Source organism: Sus scrofa, chromosome 1 (assembly GCF_000003025.6).
Source record: "Sus scrofa isolate TJ Tabasco breed Duroc chromosome 1, Sscrofa11.1, whole genome shotgun sequence".
NCBI classification, from domain to species: domain Eukaryota; kingdom Metazoa; phylum Chordata; class Mammalia; order Artiodactyla; family Suidae; genus Sus; species Sus scrofa.
Genome location: NC_010443.5, coordinates 262,243,022 through 262,266,576, shown reverse-complemented (window position 1 = coordinate 262,266,576; position 23,555 = coordinate 262,243,022). Strand labels below are relative to the sequence as shown.

General features: G+C 45.3%; 2 protein-coding genes across 5 annotated transcripts in view; one reads left to right on the top strand and one right to left on the bottom strand.

Annotated features, from left to right (window-relative positions):
• MORN5 (MORN repeat containing 5) overlaps positions 1 to 8,444 on the bottom strand; it is a 37,000-nt gene extending 28,556 nt beyond the window's left edge. For 2 of the 4 annotated variants that reach the window (XM_003480598.4, XM_005654532.3), the window contains exons 1-3: positions 8,182 to 8,323; positions 3,113 to 3,260; positions 1,034 to 1,145 (exon numbers count right to left, since the gene is read on the bottom strand). In XM_003480598.4, coding sequence (XP_003480646.1) covers positions 1,034 to 1,145; positions 3,113 to 3,260; positions 8,182 to 8,228 — 307 coding nt within the window. In that variant the 5' untranslated portion in view covers positions 8,229 to 8,323. Of the gene's footprint in view, positions 1 to 1,033; positions 1,146 to 3,112; positions 3,261 to 8,181 lie in introns of all 4 variants that reach the window. The other 2 variants (XM_021068403.1, XM_021068404.1) reach the window with 1 other exon arrangement.
• Positions 8,391 to 23,352, top strand: NDUFA8 (NADH:ubiquinone oxidoreductase subunit A8). Its single transcript, NM_001190197.1, is given in 4 exon segments — positions 8,391 to 8,574; positions 15,214 to 15,377; positions 18,889 to 19,054; positions 23,038 to 23,352. Coding segments are annotated over 4 exon segments (519 nt in total). The 5' UTR covers positions 8,391 to 8,523; the 3' UTR covers positions 23,176 to 23,352.

Genomic DNA, 23,555 nt, shown 5'->3' with positions numbered 1-23,555 from the left:
AGGACCTTGTCTTCAGGAGGGTGAGGAGGCATTGGCGGGGGTGGGGGGGTACTTTAGGAAGTTCCTGTTGTGGCTCAGCAGGTTACGAACCCAACATAGTGTCATGAGGATGCAGGTTTATCTTAAGGCCTCACTCCTTAGGATCCGGTGTTGTTACAAACTGTGGCGTAGGTCACAGGTGAGGCTTGGATCCCGAGTTGCTGTGGCTGTGGTGTAGGCCAGCACCGGTAGCCTGGGAACTTCCATATGCTGCAGGTGCGGCCCTAAAAAGAAAATTAAACAAACAAATGAAAACAAATCTACCCTCTTGAGGGTCAGCTGACCTCACACGAGTCTCAGAAACACAAACGAGTCCCTTAAGCTTCCACTCTCTGAATCCAGACTCTAGGCTCTGATGTGACAGAACCGGATTTTTGCAGGGAGGTAGCATGGTGTCGGGAACCTGAGAGAGGAAGACTTGAGCTCCCGTGGGAGCTCTGCCACTGGAGGCATGTTAGGACTCCATGGCCTCAACTTCCTCCTCTGTGACAAGGGACCAGGAAGGCAGACAAGGCAGGGACATCTGGAGATTCTGTAAGACAGGGATTACAGAGGCCCTCGCCCAGCACCCGATACGCAGAGCACATGCTGCATAGGTACAGCTCGGCGTCAGTGTGACAGTGGATACAATGAATAATGGCAGCTGAGATGTTCTGTGCCCCTACAATGCCTGCAAGACGCTGCTATAAACCCTTTACACGCATTATCTTATCTACAGGACTTGTGAGGCAAATGGTGCTATTGTCCCATTTGGTGGGGCAGAAACTGAGGCACCGAGAGGTGAATGACTGGCCCAGGTTCCCAGCTGCAACTGGGGGGCTGAGATTTGAAGACTGGCGTTTCTGGCTCCAGAACCTGGCTCTTGTGCAGTCTGAGGCCCTGCTCCATCCTCCTCTCCTTTGGGTGGGTTGTTTCAATGGGCCATGGCCCGCTTAGAATGGTCTTTCATTTTCTCTCTGTTTGGGCGTGAAGGAGAAGGAGGGTGCCTGGGTACCTGCAGGCTTCAAGCCGTGGCAGATCTCGGTGTAAAATCTCCGATCGTAGCTGTCACAGTAGTGCCAGTTCTCAGCGTCGTACTGCAGCCCATCCGAGAAGGTGTACCTGCCCTGGAAGATGAGGAGCACACATGTGGGGCTGAGGAAGCCACAGCTCACTCGCCAAGAAGGATGAAAGTCCAGGGAAGGGGTGGCTTTCTCATCACCGTAGAAAAGCAGTGAAGACTGTCATAGCTGTGACGGCAGTGACGATTGGAAGGAGTAGCTATAAAGTACTGGGCTCTGTGCCTGATGCTCAAAATATGGCAACTCATCGTGTGACCTTGGGTAGATGACCTATCCTCTCTAGCCCTCAAGTTCCTCCATCGTCAAACTGAATAATAATGCTCTGTATTTCTTAGGGTTCATTTGATGAGATTCAATGAGATAATACACGAAAGGCATTTAGCTTAGTGCCTGGCTTATAGTAAACATTCAATAAATGTTATCGTTATTCTTTTATTCTCATCATGGTTAGAAAGTTCAGAGTCCTCAGCCATGGCTTTCTGTCCAAACATGTACATTCTGCTTTTGCTGCCTTAGTGCTAAAGGAAGCCTCAGGATGTAGACATCACTTTGGCCTGGGCATCAGGAAACACGGGTGGAAATTCCAACACTATTAATTCACTGGGTGACCTTGGGTAAGTCATATCCCCTTCCTTGGGCTTAGACTCTTCAAGCTCTAAAACAAGGAGTGTTTCTTAACCTTTTTTAGGTCATGAGCCGGTCCCTGAACACAGTCTTAGTGAAACCCATGAAAGTTAGAGATCTTCTGCCCAGAGAGTTATAGTCCCATGTGCATACAAGCTATTGTATATAAGTCAGGAGATTTCACTGACTCCCTTGAATTCTATTTATGGCTCAAAAATCCCAGGCTAAGAAGTCCTGACTTAGATGATTACCATGATGGTAAAGGTGGCATTAATACTGAGTGCCATCTATGCCAGGTACTGAGTGAGCGCTCTAATTATACTGTCTCATTTATTCTCATAACCATCCTAGGAGATGCCTAGTACTCTTGTGGCCGGCAGAATCATGGGTCCCCGAAGATGTCCCTGTCTAATCACTGGACCTATGAGTATGTTCACCTTATAGGGCAAAAGGGACTTTGCAGACTGATTAAGTCAAGGATCTTGAAGTAGGGAGATGATCCTGGATTATCTAGGTGGACCCAATATAATCACAGGGGTCCCCAGAGGAGGGAGGCAAGAGGGTCAGAGTGAAGAAGACGAGGTGATGACAAAAGCAGAGGGAGGCGAGATGTGATGACAGAAACAAAGGCCAGAGGGATGCGTGGCCGTGAGCCAAGGAAGGCAGGCAGCTTCCAGAAGCTGGAAAGGCAAGGAAGTGGATCCTCCCACCGACCCTCCAGAAGGAATGCAGCACAGCTGACCTCTTTTATCAGACTTCTGATGTCCAGAGCTGTAAGACAATACGTGTCTGCTGTTTGAAGGTACCGAGTTTATAGTAATTTGTTACAGTAGCACTTTGATACTAATACAATGCTTGTCCCCAGTTTTTATTTTATTTTGTTTAGTCTTTTTAGGGCTGCACCTGCAGCAGATGGAAGTTCCCAGGCCAGGGGTTGAATTGGAGCCATAGCCGCCAGCCCATGCCATAGCCACAGCAACTCCAGATGGAGCCTCATCTGAGGCCTATACCATAGCTTTTGGCAATGCCAGATCCTTAACTCTGAGTGAGGCCAAGGTTTGAACCTGAGTCCTCATGGATACTAGTTGGGTTCTTAACCAGCTGAACCACAACTGGAACTCCCTGTGCCTTTTTAGACAAGAAACAGGAGTCTCAGAAAGGGGAGGTCATGGGCCCAAGGTCACAAAGTTAGTTGGTGGCCTAATAGGCTTCAAACTCATCATGGCCTCTCCAGGGGCCCTTCTGGATCTGGAGGGAGAGGATTCCAGAGCCCTAGGAGACCAAGAGGGGAGAGAAGAGGGCAGCGGAGGGGGAGGGCAGCGTGCATGGCAGGGGGTTCGTCCTGACGGAGGCTCTTCCCTCTGCAGCCTCCCTCCCCGGCTGATTACCTTCACCACCAATCCTTTCTCCCAAACGGCATCAAATCGGCTCCCGCTGGGGAAGTACAAAGTTCCTTGGCCATGAAACATGCCGTCCTTCATTTCACCAACATATTTTGTTTCAGTAGGGAGGATGTATTCGGCTTTGCCCTCCATCCTGTAAGGTCAAAGGGAAGTCACTGAGCCCCCACGGAAGCTAGGGGATCAGAGCTGGAGGGTGCAGGAGAGCCAGCAGGCACCTCAGGGTCCTCAGGTGTTATTGTCCCAGCAACACTTTGTTCAGAAACAAAATGGTTCTTTTCCTCAGAGCTCAAAAATAAGAGGTGGTGTGTGTTGAAGGGGATGCAGAGTTTGGTCTAGTTCTTCTCCCTCCAACTTAGGGACTCTTCTGGAGTTCACGCTGCCCATGGAGGTGCTCCTTGGGAGGCTTAGAGAGGGAAGCAGTGTACCCAAAGACACACAGTAAGCACTGTGAAGTGGAGATGGGGGGCCAGGTTTCCTGGCAACTGGTCCCCCATGATCAGCCCACCCCTGCCCCTTAGGCCACAAGTAGGAAATTGGGAAAAGTATGAAATTTAGATAGGAAACAGGAATTTGAACCTTAACTTCACCATGTCCAGTGTATCATCTTGGAGACTTTCCTAAACCTCTCTGTTTTTCTTCCTTCCTTTGTTCCTTCCTTTTTTTCTGACAATATTTACCAGAGCAGCTGCTATGTGCCAGGTGCCTTGCATGGTCTGTTGGGTATAATACTACAGACACAACAGCACTCAAGGTAGATGCCATCCTTGTCCTGAGGGGTTCACAGTTCAGTGGGAGACACATTTAAGCAATGATATAATTCATGGTAAGTGCCACACAGGGGAAGACAGGCCCCTATAGGAGCTACAGGAGCACAGGGCAGGGAACTAGCTGGACGAGTTGACTGCTTACTTCATGTGTCAAATGGATGGGATGAATGCCCAAGATTAACCCAGATACTGCTAACAGTTTTCCTAGTAAAGGGCCTGACATACAGTGAGAGTGCTTAAGAAATATGCTTTCATCTACTCTTTCTCTCCTTCTCCATTCTTCCCCATGAGCTGGAATTCACTTCTCCTACTTCTGAACTTCTTTGCACTTTTGTTTGTATCTCCATGAAATGCTCAGCCTTTAGCCTTGCATCATAATTGTACACCTCATCTCCCCTATTTAATCGAAGACTCTTGAAAGGAAGACCTTGGTATCCTCAGCTCCTAGGATCACGTTTCTTTTCTAACAGATGCTTGTGGGAGTTCTCATTGGCTCAGCAGTAACCAACCCAACTAATACCCATGAGGATGTGGGTTTGATCCCTGGCCCCACTCAATGGTTCAGGATCCGGCGTTGCAGTGAGCCTTGGTATAGGTAGCGGATGTGGTTTGGATCCCCAGTTGCTGTGGCTGTGGAGTAGGCTGGCAGCTGCAGCTCTGATTAGACCCCCAGCCTGGGACTTCCATATGCCACAGGTGTGGCCCTAAAAATAAAAAAAAAAAAAAGAACTATAAACAGATGCTCATGAACATCTGCTGAGTAAGGAATGAAGGAAACAGAAGGGCTAGTGAACTTGCTGCATAGATGACAGAGTTGCCTGCTGTGACACAGACCCCCAGCAGGGAGAGTGATATGATTAAAGTACAGCTTCTGTTTTTAAGGGGTCCAGGCCTGGCTCCTCCTCTTCTCCATGCCTGTGTGACCTTGTGTGACTCCACCTTTTTTTTGTTGTTGTTCTTTTCACAAAATGCAGGCTTTTACTGTTTCTTTTTTTAAATTGTTATTTCCCCAATACAATTTTTTTCTACTGTACAGCATGGTGACCCAGTTACACATACACGTATACATTCTTTTTTCTCACATTATCATGCTCCATCATAAGTGACCACACATATTCCCAGTGCTTCACATCAGGATCTCATTGCTAATCCACTCCAAAAGCAATAGTTTGCATCTATTAACCCCAAGCTCCCAGTCCACCCCACTCCTTCCCTGTCCCCCTTGGCAACCACAGGTCTATTCTCCGAGTCCATGATTTTCTTTTCTGTGGAAAGATTCATTTGTGCCATATATTATATTCCAGATATAAGTGCTATCATATGGCATTTGTCTTTTCTGACTTACTTCACTCAGTTTGAGAGTCTCTAGTTCCATTTATGTTGCTGCAAATGGCATTATTTTGTTCTTTTTTATGGCTGAGTAGTATTCCATCGTGTATATATACCACATCTTCCTAATCCAATTGTCTGTCAGTGAACATTTGGGTTGTTTCCATGTCTTGGCTATTGTGAACAGTGCTGCAATGAACATGCAGGTGCATGTGTCTTTTTTAAGTACAGTTTTGTCCAGATATATGCCCAAGAGTGGGATTGCTGGGTCATATGGTAGTTCTATGTATAGTTTTCTAAGTACCTCCATACTGTTCTCCATAGTAGTTGTACCAGCTTCCATTCCCACCAACAGTGCAGGAGGGTTTCCATTTCTCCACACCCCTCCAGCATTTGTTATTTGTGGACTTATTAATGATGGCCATTCTGACTGGTATCTCATGGTAGGTTTGATTTGCATTTCTCTAATGACTCCACCTTTCTGAGCCTGAGTTTTCATTTATAAAATGGGGAAATTATGACTCCCCCTGCAAAGCTGCAGAGATAATGGCTGTGAAACTCTAACAGAATGCCTGGCATATAGACAAGCTCAAAAACTCTTTTGCTTTTACTTTGCGTAAGACACAGATGAGAGCTCCTGTCCTCTTTCCTCTACCTCTTCGCTTGAGATCACACCTGACATTTCTAAGCTTAGTCTCCATCTAAACCCTTCTCTGAGGTCTGGCATTTCCCCCATCCCTTTTATTTACCACCAATTGGACATTATGGTTCAGACCTTCTACAGACATCTCCAGCCCACCCCAAATAGAACTCATCCTCTCTTCCTCCAAAGCAGCTTCTCCTCAGTGGTCTCAGTTTCCATGAATGGCATCAGAATCCTCCAGGTTCAAAGACTGGAGCTGGACACTGCGCTGGGACTGGAAGCAGTCTCTTGAGTGGGACCAGGAGCCAGTCATTTGCTAAGTCCTGGTGGTGAAATCCCCAAACTTCCACATTTTTTTTCTCTTTCCTGCAGCCCTGCTGCCTCTGCTTTGGCCCAGGGTCCTGCTGCCTCTTATGGTGACCAGAGAAGCAGGCTCTAACCTGACCTCCTCACCTTCACTCTTCCTCCCTCCACCCCGTCCTTCCTTTCCTCCTCTCTTTCTACTTCTCTTCCATTTTCCTTTTATTCGTTCAAGGTGAAAAGCCTTCTTTTTATTTTATTTTTTGGCTGTGCTCACAGCATGTGGAAGTTCTCAGGCCAAAAATCAAATCTGCCCCGTAGCAGAAACCCAAGCCACAGCAGTGACAACACTGGATCCTTAACATGCTGAACCACCAGGGAGCTCAAAAACCCTTCACTTATTTTTTTGGGAGGGGCACACCCGTGGCACATGGAAGTTCCCAGGCTAAGGGTTGAATTGGAGCTGCAGCCGCCAGGCACGCCACAGCCACAGCCACACAGGATCTGAGCAGTATCTGCAACCTACACCACAGCCTGTGGCAAAGCCAGATCCTTAAATCTGCTGAGAGGGCCCAGGGATTGAACCACAACCTCATGGATACTAGTCAGGTTCTTAACCTGCTGAGCCACAACGGGAACTCCAAGCCTTCCCTTTAAATTCAAAATAAAAAGAAAGGGAACTCCTTTATAATGAAGACGTCAGTCCTGAGGACATGATAACCATACCTCAAACATTATTTACTCATTCATTCATTCATTCATTCATTCATTCTCTTATTAGTTCATTTGGCCAACATTTACTGAATGCCTGCTAGACATATGTACTATGAGGAGGGATGCAGAGGTGGAATAAATTAGATTTCCTAACGCCCATCAGTATCAAAGGTAGTGGCTCATCCCACCCACAGGATTGTGCATGGTATTCAAATCTCTCTATGCCTGAGCACAGACCACCCATCTAGCTTGGGCTCCCACACTCCTCCAGGCACATGCTGTACTCCAGCCAGACTGAACTGCCTTCTCTTCCCTCTGAGCTATTGGTTGTGCTGTTCCCTCTGCCTGTAAACATTCTTCATCTTGGATCTCCAACCACCCAAGTCCTACCCACCTTCAGGGTCCATTTCAAATATTATATCTTCCATGAAGCCTTCCAGGAGTGCCCAGCAGGGGCCCAGCAGCAGGGCTCTATCATAAGAAAGCATGTGGGCTTTGAAGTCAGACCTAGGTTCTAATCTCTGCCCTGCCAAATGCCAACTAGGTGATTTGGGGCAAGTTATGTAATTACTTTGTGCCTCCCTTTTCCATCAGTATTATGGGAATGATGTTATCTATCTATAGGATTGCTGTGAGGAGGGAAGATTTAAGCCAAGCCACCACCTGAAATTATCTTCTCATTTATCTGCTTGTTGGCAATGTGTCAACTAGAGAGCAAGGATCTTGACATTTTTAATATTTTGTTTGTTCGTTTGTTTTTTTAGGGCCAAAACCACGGCATATGGAAGTTCCCAGGCTAGGGGTTGAATCGGAGCTGCAGCTGCCGGCCTGCACCACAGCCACAGCAACGCGGGATCTGAGCTGCATCTGCGACCTATACCGCAGCTCATGGCAATGCCGGATCCTAAACCCACTAAGAGAGACCAGGGATCAAACCCGCGTCCTCATGCATACTAGTCGGGTTCGTTATCACTGGGCACGACCGGAACTCATATTTTTAATATTCTATCTCTATAGCTAAAACTGACAGCAAGCACACATAGATAGAGTTATACATGGAATGGATGTGTCTCAGCTCTGCTGCTTATTAGATATGCATCCTTGGGCAAGTTACTGAACTTCAGTAACTCATTTTCCTGAGCTGTAAAATGGGAATAAATATTCCAACTTGAAAGGACTGTCTTGAAGTTTAAAACGGATAAAGTCTGTAAAGTGTATAAAGTCTTTCGCAAAGGCAAAAAGACCAACGTTTTTTTCCAGTTACAGATGTTCAAGACATAGTGAATGAAACGGGCCCTTACCTCCCATCTACAAATTCCCCAATATATTGGCTCCCGGTGTACTCCATGGCATCTGCCTCTAGCTTCCAATGGTTTTGAGATCCCGCAGTTTTCAGTGTACACTACCTCACTATGACAACCGGGGGGATGGGCGGAGCCGAGGCGAAGTCCCGCCCCCAGACTCCGCGGAACTTCCTGGCTCTGCGCACGCTCTGTGTCTCGCGGTTGGACGGAGCCAGGCGCCTGCGTGCCGCCGCTGCGCATGCGCAGACGCTAGGCGGCCCCTCGGCGGTCGGAAGGGGAGTTCAAGGAGACCCGGGCGACGCGACTTCGGGCATCTCCTCGGTCCGGGCTACTGCCATCATGCCGGGCATAGTGGAGCTGCCCACTCTGGAGGATCTGAAAGTGCAGGAGGTGAGGCTCGTCCGAAGGACAGGCAAGCAGGGCAGAGGGCTGCAGCTTCCCGGCCTGGGCCTAGCCGTGCTTGGACTTCGCGGACCCTGGGCCCGGGATCCCCCACCCCCACTCCACGCCCCCAACACTTACACAGGTTGACGCTCGCCTGCTTGCTCCTCAGCTCTGGGAGACCTATCCCTCAGTAGCCCTTCTCCCCTTCACCGCAGCAAGCTGCTTTTCCTTTACGTGAATAGTACTTTTTATCTGGCACCAACCAGGGCCACTTTACTTACCTTATGTCACTTAATGCTCAACTCTTCCTGCGAAGTGAGTGAACAGCCCGGGCGCTCTCAGTCGAGGAAGAGAGAGAGTCTCCTTAAAATGTATCATCCGTGCCGAGTGCATTGGAGTGCAGCTATTAAGCCCAGATAAGGAAGGTGCTATTGGACAGTGATTTTGGTAACAGCCTGGGAAAGGGTAATTGGCCATTCATTTTTTTCAAGAGATAGCACTTGAATAATTACCACATGCACATACATTGGAAAATGAGAGAGGTGGTATCTGCCCTCGAGAGTTTAGGATCTAATAGGGAGACAGACATAAAATACTATGAGAAGTGAAGTAAAGAATATATAACGCTAATCATAGCAAACATGGTTAGCCCTTTTCTAGGTGTTAGGCAGGATGCTAAGTACAGACATTAATTCATTGGCCCTTCCTAGCAACACTGACGAAGGATATAGTTTTTTTTTAGGGCCTCGCCAGCGGCATATGGAGGTTCCCAGGCTAGGGGTCAAATCGGAGCTGTAGCTGCGGGCCTACACCATAGCCACAGCAACTTGGGATCCGAGCCGCATCTGCGACCTACATCACCGGAACTCCGGATCCTTAACCCATTGAGCAAGGCCAGGGATGGAACCTGCATCCTCGTGGATGCTAGTCAGCTTCGTGTCCGCTGAGCCATGAGGGGAACTCCTGAGGAAGGATGTAATTGGTCTCCATGTTATAGATAAAGAAACAGGTCTTGAAAGAAGTGATTTGTCCAAGGTCACATAGCTAGTAAGGGCTGAGCTGGAATGTGAACCCAGGTCTGATTTTAAAACTCATGCTTTTAAACTACTGTGTTGTGGGCAAAAGCTCAAAAGAGCAAGAAGGCTTAGCAGGGCAGGCTCTTTGTGTTTAGGGAGACAGGTGCTGTTTGATGGGACTCTGGTGTTGGTGGGAAGCAACAGTTGCTGAGCCCAGAGAGGTACTTGGGCTGAGGCAGGGCTGGGAAGCAGCTGTCACAAAGCCAGGCTAAGCAGTTTAGACTTTATCCTAGAAGTAAATTGGTGGTGAGAGGTGGAAGATTTCAAGGCAGAGAAGTGCCATGTCAGGACTAGGCTAATCAGACTACACTGGAGGAGAGGGAGGGAAAAATTATGTGCCAAAAATGACATCCCAGGCCCAGTGTTAAGTGTTTTACCTGCATTACTTCACTTCATCTTGTATACCTGTGAGAATGGCAACTATTATTTTCCTTGGTTGAAGACTTTTAGCTTTGTTCTGGGACTTTATGATAAAGTGACATTTACAAAAAGGTTGGGGAGTGGGTGCTGCCAACAGACTTTTGTTTCTTGCTGGATTGAGACTTTGGCTCTATATTTTTTTTCCATTGGAACTTAATTTGTTTCTGCAAACACCTGAGATTCAGTTTTTTGCAAGTATTCTATTTCTGGAATAAATTTCCTTTAGGATTCACACAGGTGAATGGAGAAACAGATAAATAACTAAAATACAAGGCAGAATTTCTTATCATGGCTCAGTGGGTTAGGAACCTGACATAGTACCCTTGAGGATTTAGATTCGATCCCTGGCTTCACTTAGTGGATTAAGGATCCAGTGTTGCTGAAGGCTGTGGCGTGGGTCACAAATGCAGCCAGATCCAGTGTTGCTGTGGCTGTGGTGTAGGCTGGCAGCTGCAGCTCAGATTCAGCCCCTAGCCAGGGAACTTCCATATGCTGCAGTTGTAGCTGTAAAAAGGAAAAAAAAAAACAAAAACAAACAAAAAAAACAAGACAAGGTAAAGAGAGTAGTTTGAAGTTATATCTAAGTTCTAGGCCTAACCATTTGGATACCTTGACTAGTCACTTTCCCCACTTGCAGATACAGTTATTTTATTTGTAAGATCAAGTGATCTCAGCTATGTGGTTCTCTGAAGCTATGAAAGGAACAGAGAAAGCACTTTGGGGGCATGATGTGAGACTTGGCTAAATGGCTTTCAAAGAATGGCCTTTATAGGCAGAGATGGAGAGAAGAGCTTCTTGGATGAGGCAGAATCCGAGCAAGGGTAAGCAGATGGAGAGAGATGGGGCCAGAAGTGGGTTCTGGGAACAGGGAGCTCAGTCTCCTAGGGAACAGCCAGTACCTTTTTGAAGTCTGGGGATGAGAAGCCTGGAAGGATAGTTCACATCCATAAGGCTTTGAATAGGCTTTCTTCTGCTGTTAAGCCTAAATCCTTCAAGGGTTTTATTGCTAGTTTGTTTTAATAGCAAAGTGAAGTAAGAATTTATTTTTTTTGGAAGATTGCTCCAGCAGCTCTGTGAAGAGTGCTTGGAAGAGAGGAAAAGAAAAGCAAGGAGACCTGTCTTGGTGGCTTGAAATAATCGAGGACGATATTAATGACCCCAGCATGATTGATGACTGAGCTTACAGAGAGGGAAGAACACATTTATCTAGGATTGGTCATTCTTAGCAACAACTTAGCCATCAGAGGCAGGAAAGGTTGAGGAATCAATGTCAGATTTGCAGGCTAACAGTAGTACTGGGGAAGCCAGAAGGAACAGGTTCAAGAAGCAAGTTAAGCCCATTTGGACCTCATTGACTTTGGAGTTACGACACCTGCCTGTGGAAAAATAATCAGAAGCTTTGGGCTGGAAACTCCTCGTACATGATGATGATTTTAAATAAAAATAATAGCTAATACCTATGGTGTGTTTTCTGTGTGCTAGGCACTGTTTTGTTTTTGTTTGGTTGGTTGGTTGGCCACACTTGCAGTATGTGGAAGTTCCCAGCCTAGGGATCGAACATGGCCCACAGCAGCAACCCAAGCTGCTGCAGTGACAATGCCAATACCGGATCCTTAACCTGCTGTGCCACAAGAGAACTCTTAGGCACCATTCTTAGTATTTGTATGTCTATTACCTCAGTCATCACAGCAGTTCCATCCAGTATGTACTGTCATCCGTTTTATGTAAATTGAGAAAAATGCAAGATCCAGTACATTGGAGTTTCCTTCATGGCTCAGCGGTTAACGAACCCGACTAGGATCCATAAGGGTTTGCTCCCTGGCCTCGCTCAGTGTGTTAAGGATCTGGTGTTGCCGTGAGCTGTGGTGTAGGTTACAGACGTGGCTCCGATCCCACATTGGTGTGGCTGTGGCATATGCCAGCAGCTGTAGATCCTGATTCGACCCTTAGGCTGGGAACTTACATATGCCTTGAGTGCAGCCCTAAAAAAAAAAAGACCTAGTATAAATTAAGTACTACAAAAAAAGGTACAGACCTGGTTTAAGGAAGAGAGAACAGGACTAGGATATCGGTTGTAGATGGTGGCACTTTTTCTGCCTCCCTTTCTGCACCTGCAGACTGTAAACCTGCTGTGCAATGAGGCCGTTCTGAGGACAGATGAGGGAGGATGTTGAAACTCTGTTCTTGGACACAAAGGGAGCTGAATGAATCTGAGAGGGTCTTCACGGAAAGCAGCTGTGAAAGGATGTTTCTCTTGGAACTCATCTTGGTGAAGAAGCAGGCGAAGGGCGACGGTGACACAGATCTGAGGTTCTTTGCCCCTCAGTGGCCGTGAACCAGTGGGAAGAGGCCTGATTGGAGGTCCCAGTCTCTGGTGCCAGTTCTGCACTTGACCCTGACCTGCTGTGTCTTGAGGCCATCTCTCTTTATAGGAAAGTAAAGCAAAGAAAGCCATAGGCTTTGGGGCATGGTAGCTGTGAAGGTGTTCAAGTAGTTAAGTCAACCATTTAAAAGTGTTTTAAAGGCATTTGACAAGGAAATAAATATAGCTACCTTAATTTTTAAAATGTATTAGGCTTTTAAAAATTGAGTCTTGATTTTTAGTTTCCCAGCTCTTTATAGATAATAGAGCAGGCAAGTGTGTACCATTTAATTAGCCTAAATAAACTAGTTTCAAAAATGGGAATACAAAATTTTACAGATTTTTAAATGAACTTAGAGTCTTTGTGGCAAATTTCACTTACGTTGTAAATTCATCTTTGCTTTAATAATTATTAGCAGTTGTAATATTAGAGTCATAACTACTCTCCTCTCCTAATGTGCGGATGAATTATCTCTTCATCTTTTCTTGCTTTTTATCATATTAGTAATGTTAATAGTTTAACCTGGGCTGTGTAAAATTCTTAAAAATGAAATTATAAAATTAATTATTATTAAAATAATTATAAAATTATTCTCATGTGAACATTCTTAATACTTGCAAATCAAATCCAGTGGTATCTTAAGGCATAATACACAGTGACAAATTAGATTTTTTTTTTTTTTGGCTTTTTGTTCTTTTAGGACCACACCTGCAGCATATGGAGGTTCCCAGACCAGGGGTCTAATCGGAGCTGTAGCTGCCGGCCTACGCCACAGCCACAGCGACACCAGATCCGAGCTGCATCTTTGACCTACACCACAGCGCACAGCAACGCCGGATCCTTAACCCGCTGAGCGAGGCCAGGAATCAAACCCTCAACTTCATGGTTCCTATTCGGATTCGTTTCCACTGTGCCATGATGGGAACTCCCAAATTAGATTTTATTCTAGGTACAATGGGTCAGTTTTAGAAAATCTGTCAATGCTCTATGCAGATATTAATGATATTATAGATATTAATGAAAAAGAAACCTGAAAGTTTCAATTTGTCCCGGTGAAGAAAACAGTGAAACAAGCCAGTTTTGATTAGAAAGAAACTTCCCTAATGGTGACCATCCAAAAAAGTATATACCAGACACCAACAGCCAACATCATACCAAACTACTTTAAAGTTTAGAACAAGGCGAGGATGCCTGCCACCATTGCTGTTTGTCTGTATTATCTAGCAGTTTTGGTCAGAGCAGAGCATTAAGATAGGAAAAAAGAAGAAGCAGCAAAAAAGATATAAATATCAGAGGGAAGAGCGGTGGGTTTTATTTGTAAATGGAAGTTTTTCTGTTAATCCTCTTGTTTCTCATCAGAACTGACATGAATCCGGTGAACTATGGCTAAATCCGGTGAAGGTACAGTGTACAAACAAGCAGAAACCAACTTGAAAATCTAAGGGGAAAATATCCTCTTTAGATAGGTATCCAAAATGTGAGAATACTGAGGAAGAGACAAGAACTAGGCAAGATTCCTGAATGAAGGAAACTAATCTTAACCGAAGGAAGTGAGAACGAGCGAAATAAATGGAGCAACAACACACTGTTCTGATGAGAAGGCGTCACGCCTGTATTCTTAGTCCTTTTGTGACTCTTGTATCCCCTGCTCCTGGTGCCGAGGGCATGCTCAACACCTGCTCGTGTGCAACCCTGTTTTGGGTGCTTGGTGAACCATGGTCAACATCACCTTAATTATAGTTGAATTTAGGGTGAACGGCCATCTCTACAGTAATGGACCTCTGAAGACAGAATCCTCTTGCAGCTTAAGTTCTGGTCATCCCATAAGAGTTGACCACTGATGCCGGTTTTTCTGAGATGATTTGGGAAAGACTTTCTAAGAAGATAAAATAGGAGTGGCAGCTACCTTGAGCGCTGTTGTGTCTGTAGTATGGAGCTAAACTTAGTGCAGTCCCAGTGCAGATTACTGGCGGAGGGGTGTTCATTTGTGAGAACCACCAAAACGATTTTGAAAAGGAAGAGTGATGAGGGTGGTCTTCCCAGACAACAACGTGTTCTGTGATGTTACAGTAATTAGAACATTGTGCTGGTGGCACAGGAAGAGGTGGCACAGAAGGGGGGCCAGCAGGACCCTCGCTGCAGCAGCTGCTGGACAGGCTTGGGCTGGCCCGTGCGCTAGCGATAACTGTGCTTCACCAGAAAATGGGCTGGAGTGCAGATGAGGGAGACCGACAGAGTTGTAGGGATGGCTGCCTTGGGCATACTCTGTAACTTTGGAAAATTAACGAATTTAGTACTTTCTTAATAGCTTTCTGAACTTGATGCTCTTACTGATCCTTCCAGTCTCTCATCTTCTGTGATTCTGTAGTCCTCTGAGAATTTTATGTATGCTTCTATTCCCTTGATTCCGGAAAGAAGGTTCATCACAGTTCCCGGGATTGGTTCCTCCCCTTAACGTCCCAGAAGCCTCCATCTTCGTTCAGAGCCCCACCTTCTCTCTCATAAAGGCCTAAGGATTCTGTCAGGGCTGCCCTTCCCTGTGTCTGAAATGGGGGTGGTGTTATCACCCTGATGAGTTATTGCAAAGGTGTGGAAAATTGTACAGGTGAAAGAGCTTTGCCATCCCGGAGCACTGTGGATCATGAGAGATTATCACACAGCTCCTGTCTTCAGTTTTCTTGGCAAAGTCAGAACAGTGCTATCTTTCTATTCCCTCTTGAGGTGACCTTGAGGAAGTGGTGTTCTGGTCTCAAGTCCATGGTCCTTCTCCCCTGTTCTTCTCTCAGGTGAAAGTCAGTTCTTCTGTGCTCAAAGCCGCGGCCCATCACTACGGAGCTCAGTGCGATAAGCCCAACAAGGAGTTCATGCTCTGCCGGTGGGAAGAGAAGGACCCAAGGCGGTGTTTAGAGGAAGGCAAGCTCGTCAACCAATGCGCCCTGGACTTCTTTAGGTAAGATCTTTTCACATCAGAGCCCATTGGTTGAAACATCGTGGTGTATGTATCTTGGTGAACGTCCAGCTAATTAAATGGAAGGATAATTTAGTAGGAAATGGAAGGGCTTTGGCATCAGACCACAGTAAAGCACACAATATGTGATAGTTATTTTTGTTATTTATGTTTTTTGACATTTTCTTTAATCTTCATGAATCTCAATTTCCAAGTGGTTAGAATGATAACATATCTATAGGATTACTGTGAGAAATTTGAAAAGGCACAGAAAATCAGCTTAGCACAGTGCTTATTAGCAGGCACTGTTGTTATCATTACTACAGAACACAGAGTTATGATGGAAAGAGAAATGTGTTCATTCAAGTTCTTAGCTAGGCCATTGCATTTGATACTTTTTAAAAAAAATCCAAGTTGTAATATTAGAAAATTTTTTAATGATCATGTTAGAACAAAAGGGACAGAAATTCAAAGGGAATTGGCTCATATAATTGTAAAGTGCAGAAATAGGACTGGGATCAGGCAGGGCTGGATTCAGGCGCTTAAGTAATTTCACACCTACTTGGTGTCTTTTTTTTTTTTAAGAGCCGCACCTGTGGCACATGGAGGCTCCCAGGCTAGGGGTCAAATTGGAGCTGCAGCTGCTGGCCTGTACCACAACCACAGCAATGCCAGATCTGAACTGTGTCTGTGACCCACACCACCACTCATGGCAACACCAGATCCTTAACCCACTGAGCAAGGCCAGGGATCGAACCTATATTCTCATGGATACTAGTCTGATTTGTTTCTACTGAGCCATGACAGGAACTCCTACTACTTAGTGTCTTTTTGCTTCATCTCTTCTCCAGTTTGTTAGTCTTGCTTTTCTCTGTCACACTCTTTTTCAAAGAGACTTCCCCGCTGTAGCAAAAATGGCCACCAGCCATTCCCAGGCCACTGTGCTACTTGCTTAGCAGACCCAGACGGAGAGGCTGGTCAATGTCATGTGCGTATCTTTGAGTCAGTTGTGTTTCAAGAGAGAAGAGGCTGTGACTGGCCAGGCTGGAAGTGAGGTAGAGACCTAGATTGTCTAAATCACATTGGTGAGCCATAAGGAGGGGTTGTTCTCAGAAGGAAAGTTTGAAGGATGTTCCAGAAGAATGAGGATAGCTGCTGGCTAGGCAGAACCCACAGATGTCCCTTATAATGATGTTAGAGGGAAAAAAAACTCCTTTGCACAATAGCTGCTTTCTTGCTTGCTTGCTTCTGCCATCTTTGTCCACATGCAGAGATATTTTTGTGCTGAAAGTCATAATGTGTGTACATTTTAAAATTCATTTTTCCTGCAGAACTATTGGAAACATTCTTTCAAGTTGCTCCACCTTCACAATTATCATTTTTAATGGCTATGTAGTATTCCATCAGTAGATAAACCAGCCTCACCAATTCTTGTTATTAATATCATTGTTGATTTTAGTTTTTGGTTGTTTTGGAGTAATCAGCAGTGATCTATCTTTGTGCAGGCATCAATTGCATTTTTAAATTAATTCCTTGGCATACATTTCCTACTACTGAGTTATTCTTTAAAGGCTTTGAACATGATTTACGGCTCTAGAACTAAAGTTGCCATTTCTTTTGAAGTTGGGTCAGTTTATTGCATCCTCAGCACTGTGTCCTGCTATCCCTCACCAGCATCTCATGTTAAATGTTTGATAGGTGCAAAATGGTATTTTATTTTGCTTGATTGGTTGCTAATGAAGTGGAATATGTATTTAAAATTTTTTCTTTTCTTTTTTCTTTCTTTTTTTTTTTTTTGTCTTTTTAGGGCCACACCTATGGCATATGGAAGTTCCTAGGCTAGGAGTTGAATTGGAGCTGTAGCTGCTGGCCACAGCCACGCCAGATCCAAACTGTGTCTGCAACCTATACCACAGCTCATGGCAACACTGGATCCTTAACCCACCGATGGAAGCCAGAGATTGGACCCATGTCCTCATTGATACTAGTCGGGTTTGAGTTATCACTCAGCCACAATGGGAATGCCAAATTTTTTTGTTTTCTAAGAAAACTTTGGCAAAGTGTTTTTCATTGGACTCAGAGGGAGTATCTTTAAGTGGAAAATGTTTGGATTTCACAAGCTCCCTAGGTGCCTGTCTGCTGCCATAGAGGGATTTCTCACTGCAGAAGTTGCTTGCTATAAGCACTAGTGGATAACTGTCTATGAGTGTGGGTGCCAGGTATCAGAGCCCAGAACACAGACCCAACTACCAGAGGAATGGTTTGCAGCCTTCTTCAGCAGTGGCATCCCGGAGGGGTCCCAGATGCTCCGGGGGCATGGTGGCTCACTACTGGCCTGACTCTCAAGCAGTTAGGTGTGTGCAGTTTTGTGTGCCATGGAAATCCAGGTTGGTGAGGCTAGAGGTGACCTAGCAAAACTCCCTAGGCTTTGACGTTCCTTCTTCCTTCTTATAGCACAGCCTGTCACCCCCAAGATTGGACTCAAAATCCCTGGAAGGGTATAAGAAACTGGCATTGGGGGTTGCCTCCTAGGAGAGGAACCGAGCAGGAATGGAAAGGCGGTTTTTCTCTATGTCTTTCCTTTGGCCACCTCTGAGGTTCTTCCCGAGCCGTGTAAATAGGTTTCTGTGTTGAATGTAGCTAGATCCTCAAGTGTGCCCAACAGGCACTTCACTGTTACTCCACTGGGTTAGGGAGGTGCTCCATGTTTCTGACACTGCCTCCAGTATGACTTTTATGTAAAATAATGGTGTGTTATTCTTACTGGAATTTGCATTTATTCGATTACTAGCGAAGTTGAATTCTAAGAGAGGGGAATATTGCAAAATAATTGAGGCTTATGCCTTTTGTACACACAAGTTACTTTTTCTTCAGCCATTTATGGTGACCACAAAATGAATTGTATGCTATGTTGATTCTCAACAGAGAGCAAATAGGACTTAACTTTCTTCTTGATGACAAGGATTAATCTCTGTTTTTGTTCAGTGCGTGAATAGAGTGAAGTCCTTGAGGTCTGGAGGGGGTGTAGGGCATTTTGCCTCTTCACTGAATGACCCTAGAATCAGAAGATCCTTGTTAGTTTGTGAATTTGCTTTTTATAGTTTTGTCTCCTCCTTTGCTGTTGTCACCTCTGTTCCTGTCCCCTCGCCCATCTCTCAGTGTGCCGCCTCCTCATCTGAATTTGCGAGGCTGGTATTCTTTGGAGTTGGTTCTAAAGAGAATAGATAGGTCCCAAGTGAGGGAGTTTTCTGAGTAAAATATAATCTTGCCGCATTTTTTTTTTTCCATTTGCTTTTACTACCGAAAGAAATGAGGTCTTCTTCCTCAGAAATCTTTTTTACTTACTGGTTTTCAATCTGAAGAGCTCCTGGTTGTCTTGTAAGTGAGGTAAGTGTACTCCCATAGCCCTGAAAAACCAAGGCTGTGTGTAGGAGGTCTCTACCGAATTTTTCCGCACCTCTTTGTTTTTCGTTGTTTTGTAAAGAGTGACCTCACATCAGACCCTCTTTTCCAGGCAGATAAAGCGGCACTGTGCAGAGCCTTTTACAGAATACTGGACCTGCATTGATTACTCCGGCCTGCAGCTCTTTCGTCACTGTCGCAAGCAGCAGGCAAAGTTTGATGAGTGTGTGCTGGACAAACTGGGCTGGGTGCGGCCTGACCTGGGGGAGCTGTCAAAGGTAACGCCGTTCCCTGCTGGGCTCTCACTCGGGGTGGGGAAAGGCAGAAGTGTGAGTACAGACCTATGTGGGAAATCGAGATTAATCAGGGAGTGGTCCTCCACGATCCAGAAGAGGGTTTACTTAATGGAGATCGTCCTTGACATCTCCCAGCCTGTGCAGATTTGCTTGTGATTAATTAGCTAATTGAAGAAAAGAAGGGGGTAGATGAGGATAAACAAAATGTTACTGAGCACTGTCAGTTGGAAACTTTGAGGTTATTGTGGGGAAGTCTGTTCAAGATTATGCCAGATTTTTTAGGAACATAGCTAAGGTAAAAAAGAAAAAAAAAAAAAAGGGAGCTCTCTGGTGGTGCAGCAAGGATCCAGCATTGCCACTGCTGTGGCTTGGGTTGTTGTTGTGAGGCAGGTTTGATCCTTGGCCTGGGAACTTCTGCATGCCTCAGTGGAAAAAAAAGCGTCTTGCCACTCTTTCTCCTGTATTTCCTGTCTCACTTGTGACACCACCATCTGTTGAAACCTCAGAGCTAGAAACTGGCATGTCTCTTTTTTTCACTTTGACTCTTTCTTCTTTTATCCAGTCCCCAGGTCCTGTAGAACAGCATCTCTTAGAATATTCTTTAGAATTCTCTCACTGTCCCCACTTCTTGAACATGAGTTTTTGTTTTGTTTTGTTTTGCCCCACCCATGGTTTATGGAAGTTCCCTGGCCAAGGATTGAATCTGCACTCCAGCTGTGACCTACACCACAGCTGCAGCAACAACTGGATCTTTAACCCACTGCGACAGGTCAGGGATCAGAGCTGTGCTGCCACAGAGACAATGCCAGATTCTTAACCTGTGGCACCACAGCAGGAACTCCATGAACAGGCGCTCCTACCTGGGCTACATGAATTTTTGGGAAGGGAGGGTGAATCACTATAGGCATGGTCTGTATGGAAAATAAAAGTCACTTTCTTTAAAAAACAAACAAAAAAAAACTTTTCAAGGAGCTTCCTATTTGCTTGCAAAACAAAGCATCCCCTCCATATCCTGACAAATACCCCCTTTGTGATGTGACCCATCCCCGATTCTTGAGCCTTATCACCCTCCATTCCCTCTGGGAAGCATACGTGGCAAGGCATGGAGGAAAAAACTGGAAAAAATGGTGACTGAGAGTAGATTTGAATCTTAGTTGTGTTACTTAATTGCTATGGGATCTTGAACGGGTTGCTTACATTTCCTATCCTACGATATTTATAAGATGGGACCAGTATTCGTCCCTGTTTTTCTAAGAGGAGTGAGCTGAGGAATGAGTCTCCAGCATGGTGCTTGGCAGAGTCTGTAGACAGCATTCATGCCCTTCCCCTTGTGTGTGGCATCTGGATAGTTGGGTCTTAAGCTTGTTGCCATAAAGTAGAAGAATGGCTTAGCAGTTTTTTTTTTTTTTTTTTTAACCTGGTTTATCTTTACTCAGATACTTTCTTTTGCCACACTGAACAAATTATTTTAAATAATTGAAAAGTGGTGAAACTTTTACATATAATAGAACTACCATCTCATTTCAGTCTCATGAAGAGAATTAACAAGTTGTGCTATTAAGGAAACATATTTACTCCTAAATCTCTGTATTCAACATTTTTTAAAAACCTTATATAAAAGAGGAGTTCCCATCATGGTTCAGGGGAAACAAATCTGACTAGTATCCATGAGGACACAGTTGATCCCCTGGCCTGGCTTAGTGGATTAAGGATTTGGCATTGCTCTGAGCTCTGGTATAGGTCACAGATGGGGCTCGGATCTGGCATTGCTGTGGCTGTGGCGTAGGCTGGTGGCTACAGATCCGATTAGACCCCTAGCCTAGGAACCTTCATATGCCACGGGTTCGGCCCTAAAAAAGACAAAAAAAAAAAAAAAAAAATTAAAAAATTTAAAAAACCTACTAAAAAAAGGTAATGTCGTCTTAACTGTTTTTCAAAAGTGTATTTAAGAGGATTATCATCTTCAGTTATACTTAAATTAGCATCCAACCTTTTTCTGAGAAAGGCAATAATGGGCTGGTTAAAGCTTACATTTTAGCGTCATTCACTTGTGTGTTCTGCGCCACTGGATTGCCCCTCCTTCCTCCTGCCCCTGGTGAATTCCTGCTCTCAGCTCAGGTGTCAGGTCCAACTTTGAAGTTTCTGACTTTCCTAGGCAGGATTGCTGTCTCTCATAATCCCATTGTCCTGATAATAGAGAAAATCACTAATGGAGCACCTGCTATTATCCTGCTAATATATTGCACATATATTATCCTGATAACCCTGGGAGCTACTCCTAGCCCCGTTTTACAGATGGGAAATCAAAGGTTAAGTAGGCTGCCCAAGGTCGTTTACCTAGTCATTAGTTTGCCTACATACTTCTGCTCCTTTTCTATTTTGAGTGTAGCAATGAAGAGGAAGTCATTTTATTGTCTTTTGCACAGTAATTTGTCCTTTAAATGGGTCCTTTTGTTTTTTGTTTTGTTTTTTTTTTCTCAATTTATTTCGTAGACATCTTGAATTCCTTAAAGGAGTTTCAAATGCCAGCTGCAGGCATTTGGACTACTCTGTAAAGCAATAAGAAACCATTAGTGATCTCTGATTACAGCAGAACGATGAGAAAACTGTTTTAAAAGCAAACAAAAAACTATTCTGGACTTGTAGTCAGAAACTGGGGTTCCAGCTCCAGCGTTTACTGTGTGTCTTGGTCTTAGACAAGCCAGCCATCCCTGCTCCTCTTCTGTGAACTAGAGATAATCAGGCCTCATAGGATGGTTGTAATAATAATTGTGTGATTGTGTCCATGAAAGCTCTGTTCAGAATAAATGGTGTTTGAATTTGTACATCTGGGAAGATTAATCTGGTTGTATTATGTGGAGTGGCTTAGAGTTCAGACCATTAGATAACAAGACTATTAATAACCATGGCCTTCTGCCTTTCTGCTTCTCTGGGCCTGTTTCCTCATCTTTAAAATGAGAGCAATTCCTGCTGGATTTCTGATGGAGCCTTTTCAGGGCTAACATGGGCATAAAGTGTTGTCCTCTCTCCCTGGAGCCCCAGTTCCATGCTCCATTCTCACCTGCACGTGTGATTTAAACTCTCTGCTTCACTGGCACCACTTGCTCTTTGGTTAAAATTCAAGCGTCTTTGGGCGTTCCCTGGTGGACTAGAGAGTAAGGATCTGATGTCGCTGTTGTGGCTCAGGTTCCATCTCTGGCCCGGGAACTTCTGCATGCCACAGGCACGGCTAAAAAAGAAAAAAAAAATTCAAGCATCTTTGCATATCATTCTTCATCTTTCACCACCTGGACTCTGCATCCCAGTGTAGTGTGTTACTTAAAAGCTCGGCCTCTGGGGCAGGCAGATGTGGCTTCCACTGTTAGCAAGGTGGCCCCAGTGAACCTACAGATCAACCTCTGAGGAGTATGAGAATGAACTGGACTAGCGTGCGGCCTCATTTCTAACCTCGGGCCATGCTTGGTTAGGGGCTGCCTCTCTGTCCACTCTTCACGCACAGGGGTGTTCTAAGGACGGGCCTCTCTGTCTGTTTACTTGGAAAGTCTTCCCCTCTCTAATCTTCCTGCTTGATTCCTGCTCATCCTTCTACAAGATGAAGCTAGATGTTAGCCCTGTAGAACTAGTCCAGGCCCTGGCCTGCAGGACGGGTGGGCGGGCGGAGGCCTTGCTCCCCTGGCAACTCACTCACCGTTTCAGGGAGGCCTGGGTGGTTCTCCTGTCCAGCTCCTTCTCTGAGGACAGGGTGCATCTTGTTCTCTCCTGTATCCCTAACTTCTTACACGTGGAATGACCCAAAGTTGGCATTCTTAAGTGTTCATTCTGGGTTCAGCCTGCTTTACTAGGGCTTCAAAGAAGAGGAGTGGCTGGGGCAGCCAGAGCAGAGAGGAGACACTGGGAGGTGTGTTTGTAGTCCCAGCTGCTCCACCTGACTTTCAACTTTGCTTTTCCTCTTTCATCCTCTGCAGGTCACCAAAGTGAAAACAGATCGGCCTTTACCAGAGAATCCTTATCACTCAAGAGCAAGGCCAGAGCCCAACCCTGAGGCAGAAGGCGATCTGAAGCCTGCCAAACATGGCAGCCGCCTCTTTTTCTGGACCATGTGAGGACGGGTCCATGGCCCACACCCAGTCACGTGCCCAGGCAGTGGTCGATGTAAACTCTCCTGCAGTTCACATCAACCGATAGAGGGTTCTTTCCGGGATCATGAACATTAACAAAAACGTTAATTTATGTGACTTGGCAGTTATTCTATACCATTTCCTGCCCATTAAAAATTTTAAAGGAAACAGTTGTATTTTATTATGTTTTATATAACCTTTTGGCCTTTAAAGATGACTTCCCCTTGCTTTTTCTTCTTGTAGTCCTGCCCGTTCCTCTCTCTGCTTCAAGTAGGCCTTTGCCGGTGTTGGGGGAGCCGCATGTGATAATGGAGAAATACTTGTGTAAAAGAAAGGCTTTGTCACCTCGGGGCCTGTTTGTGTTC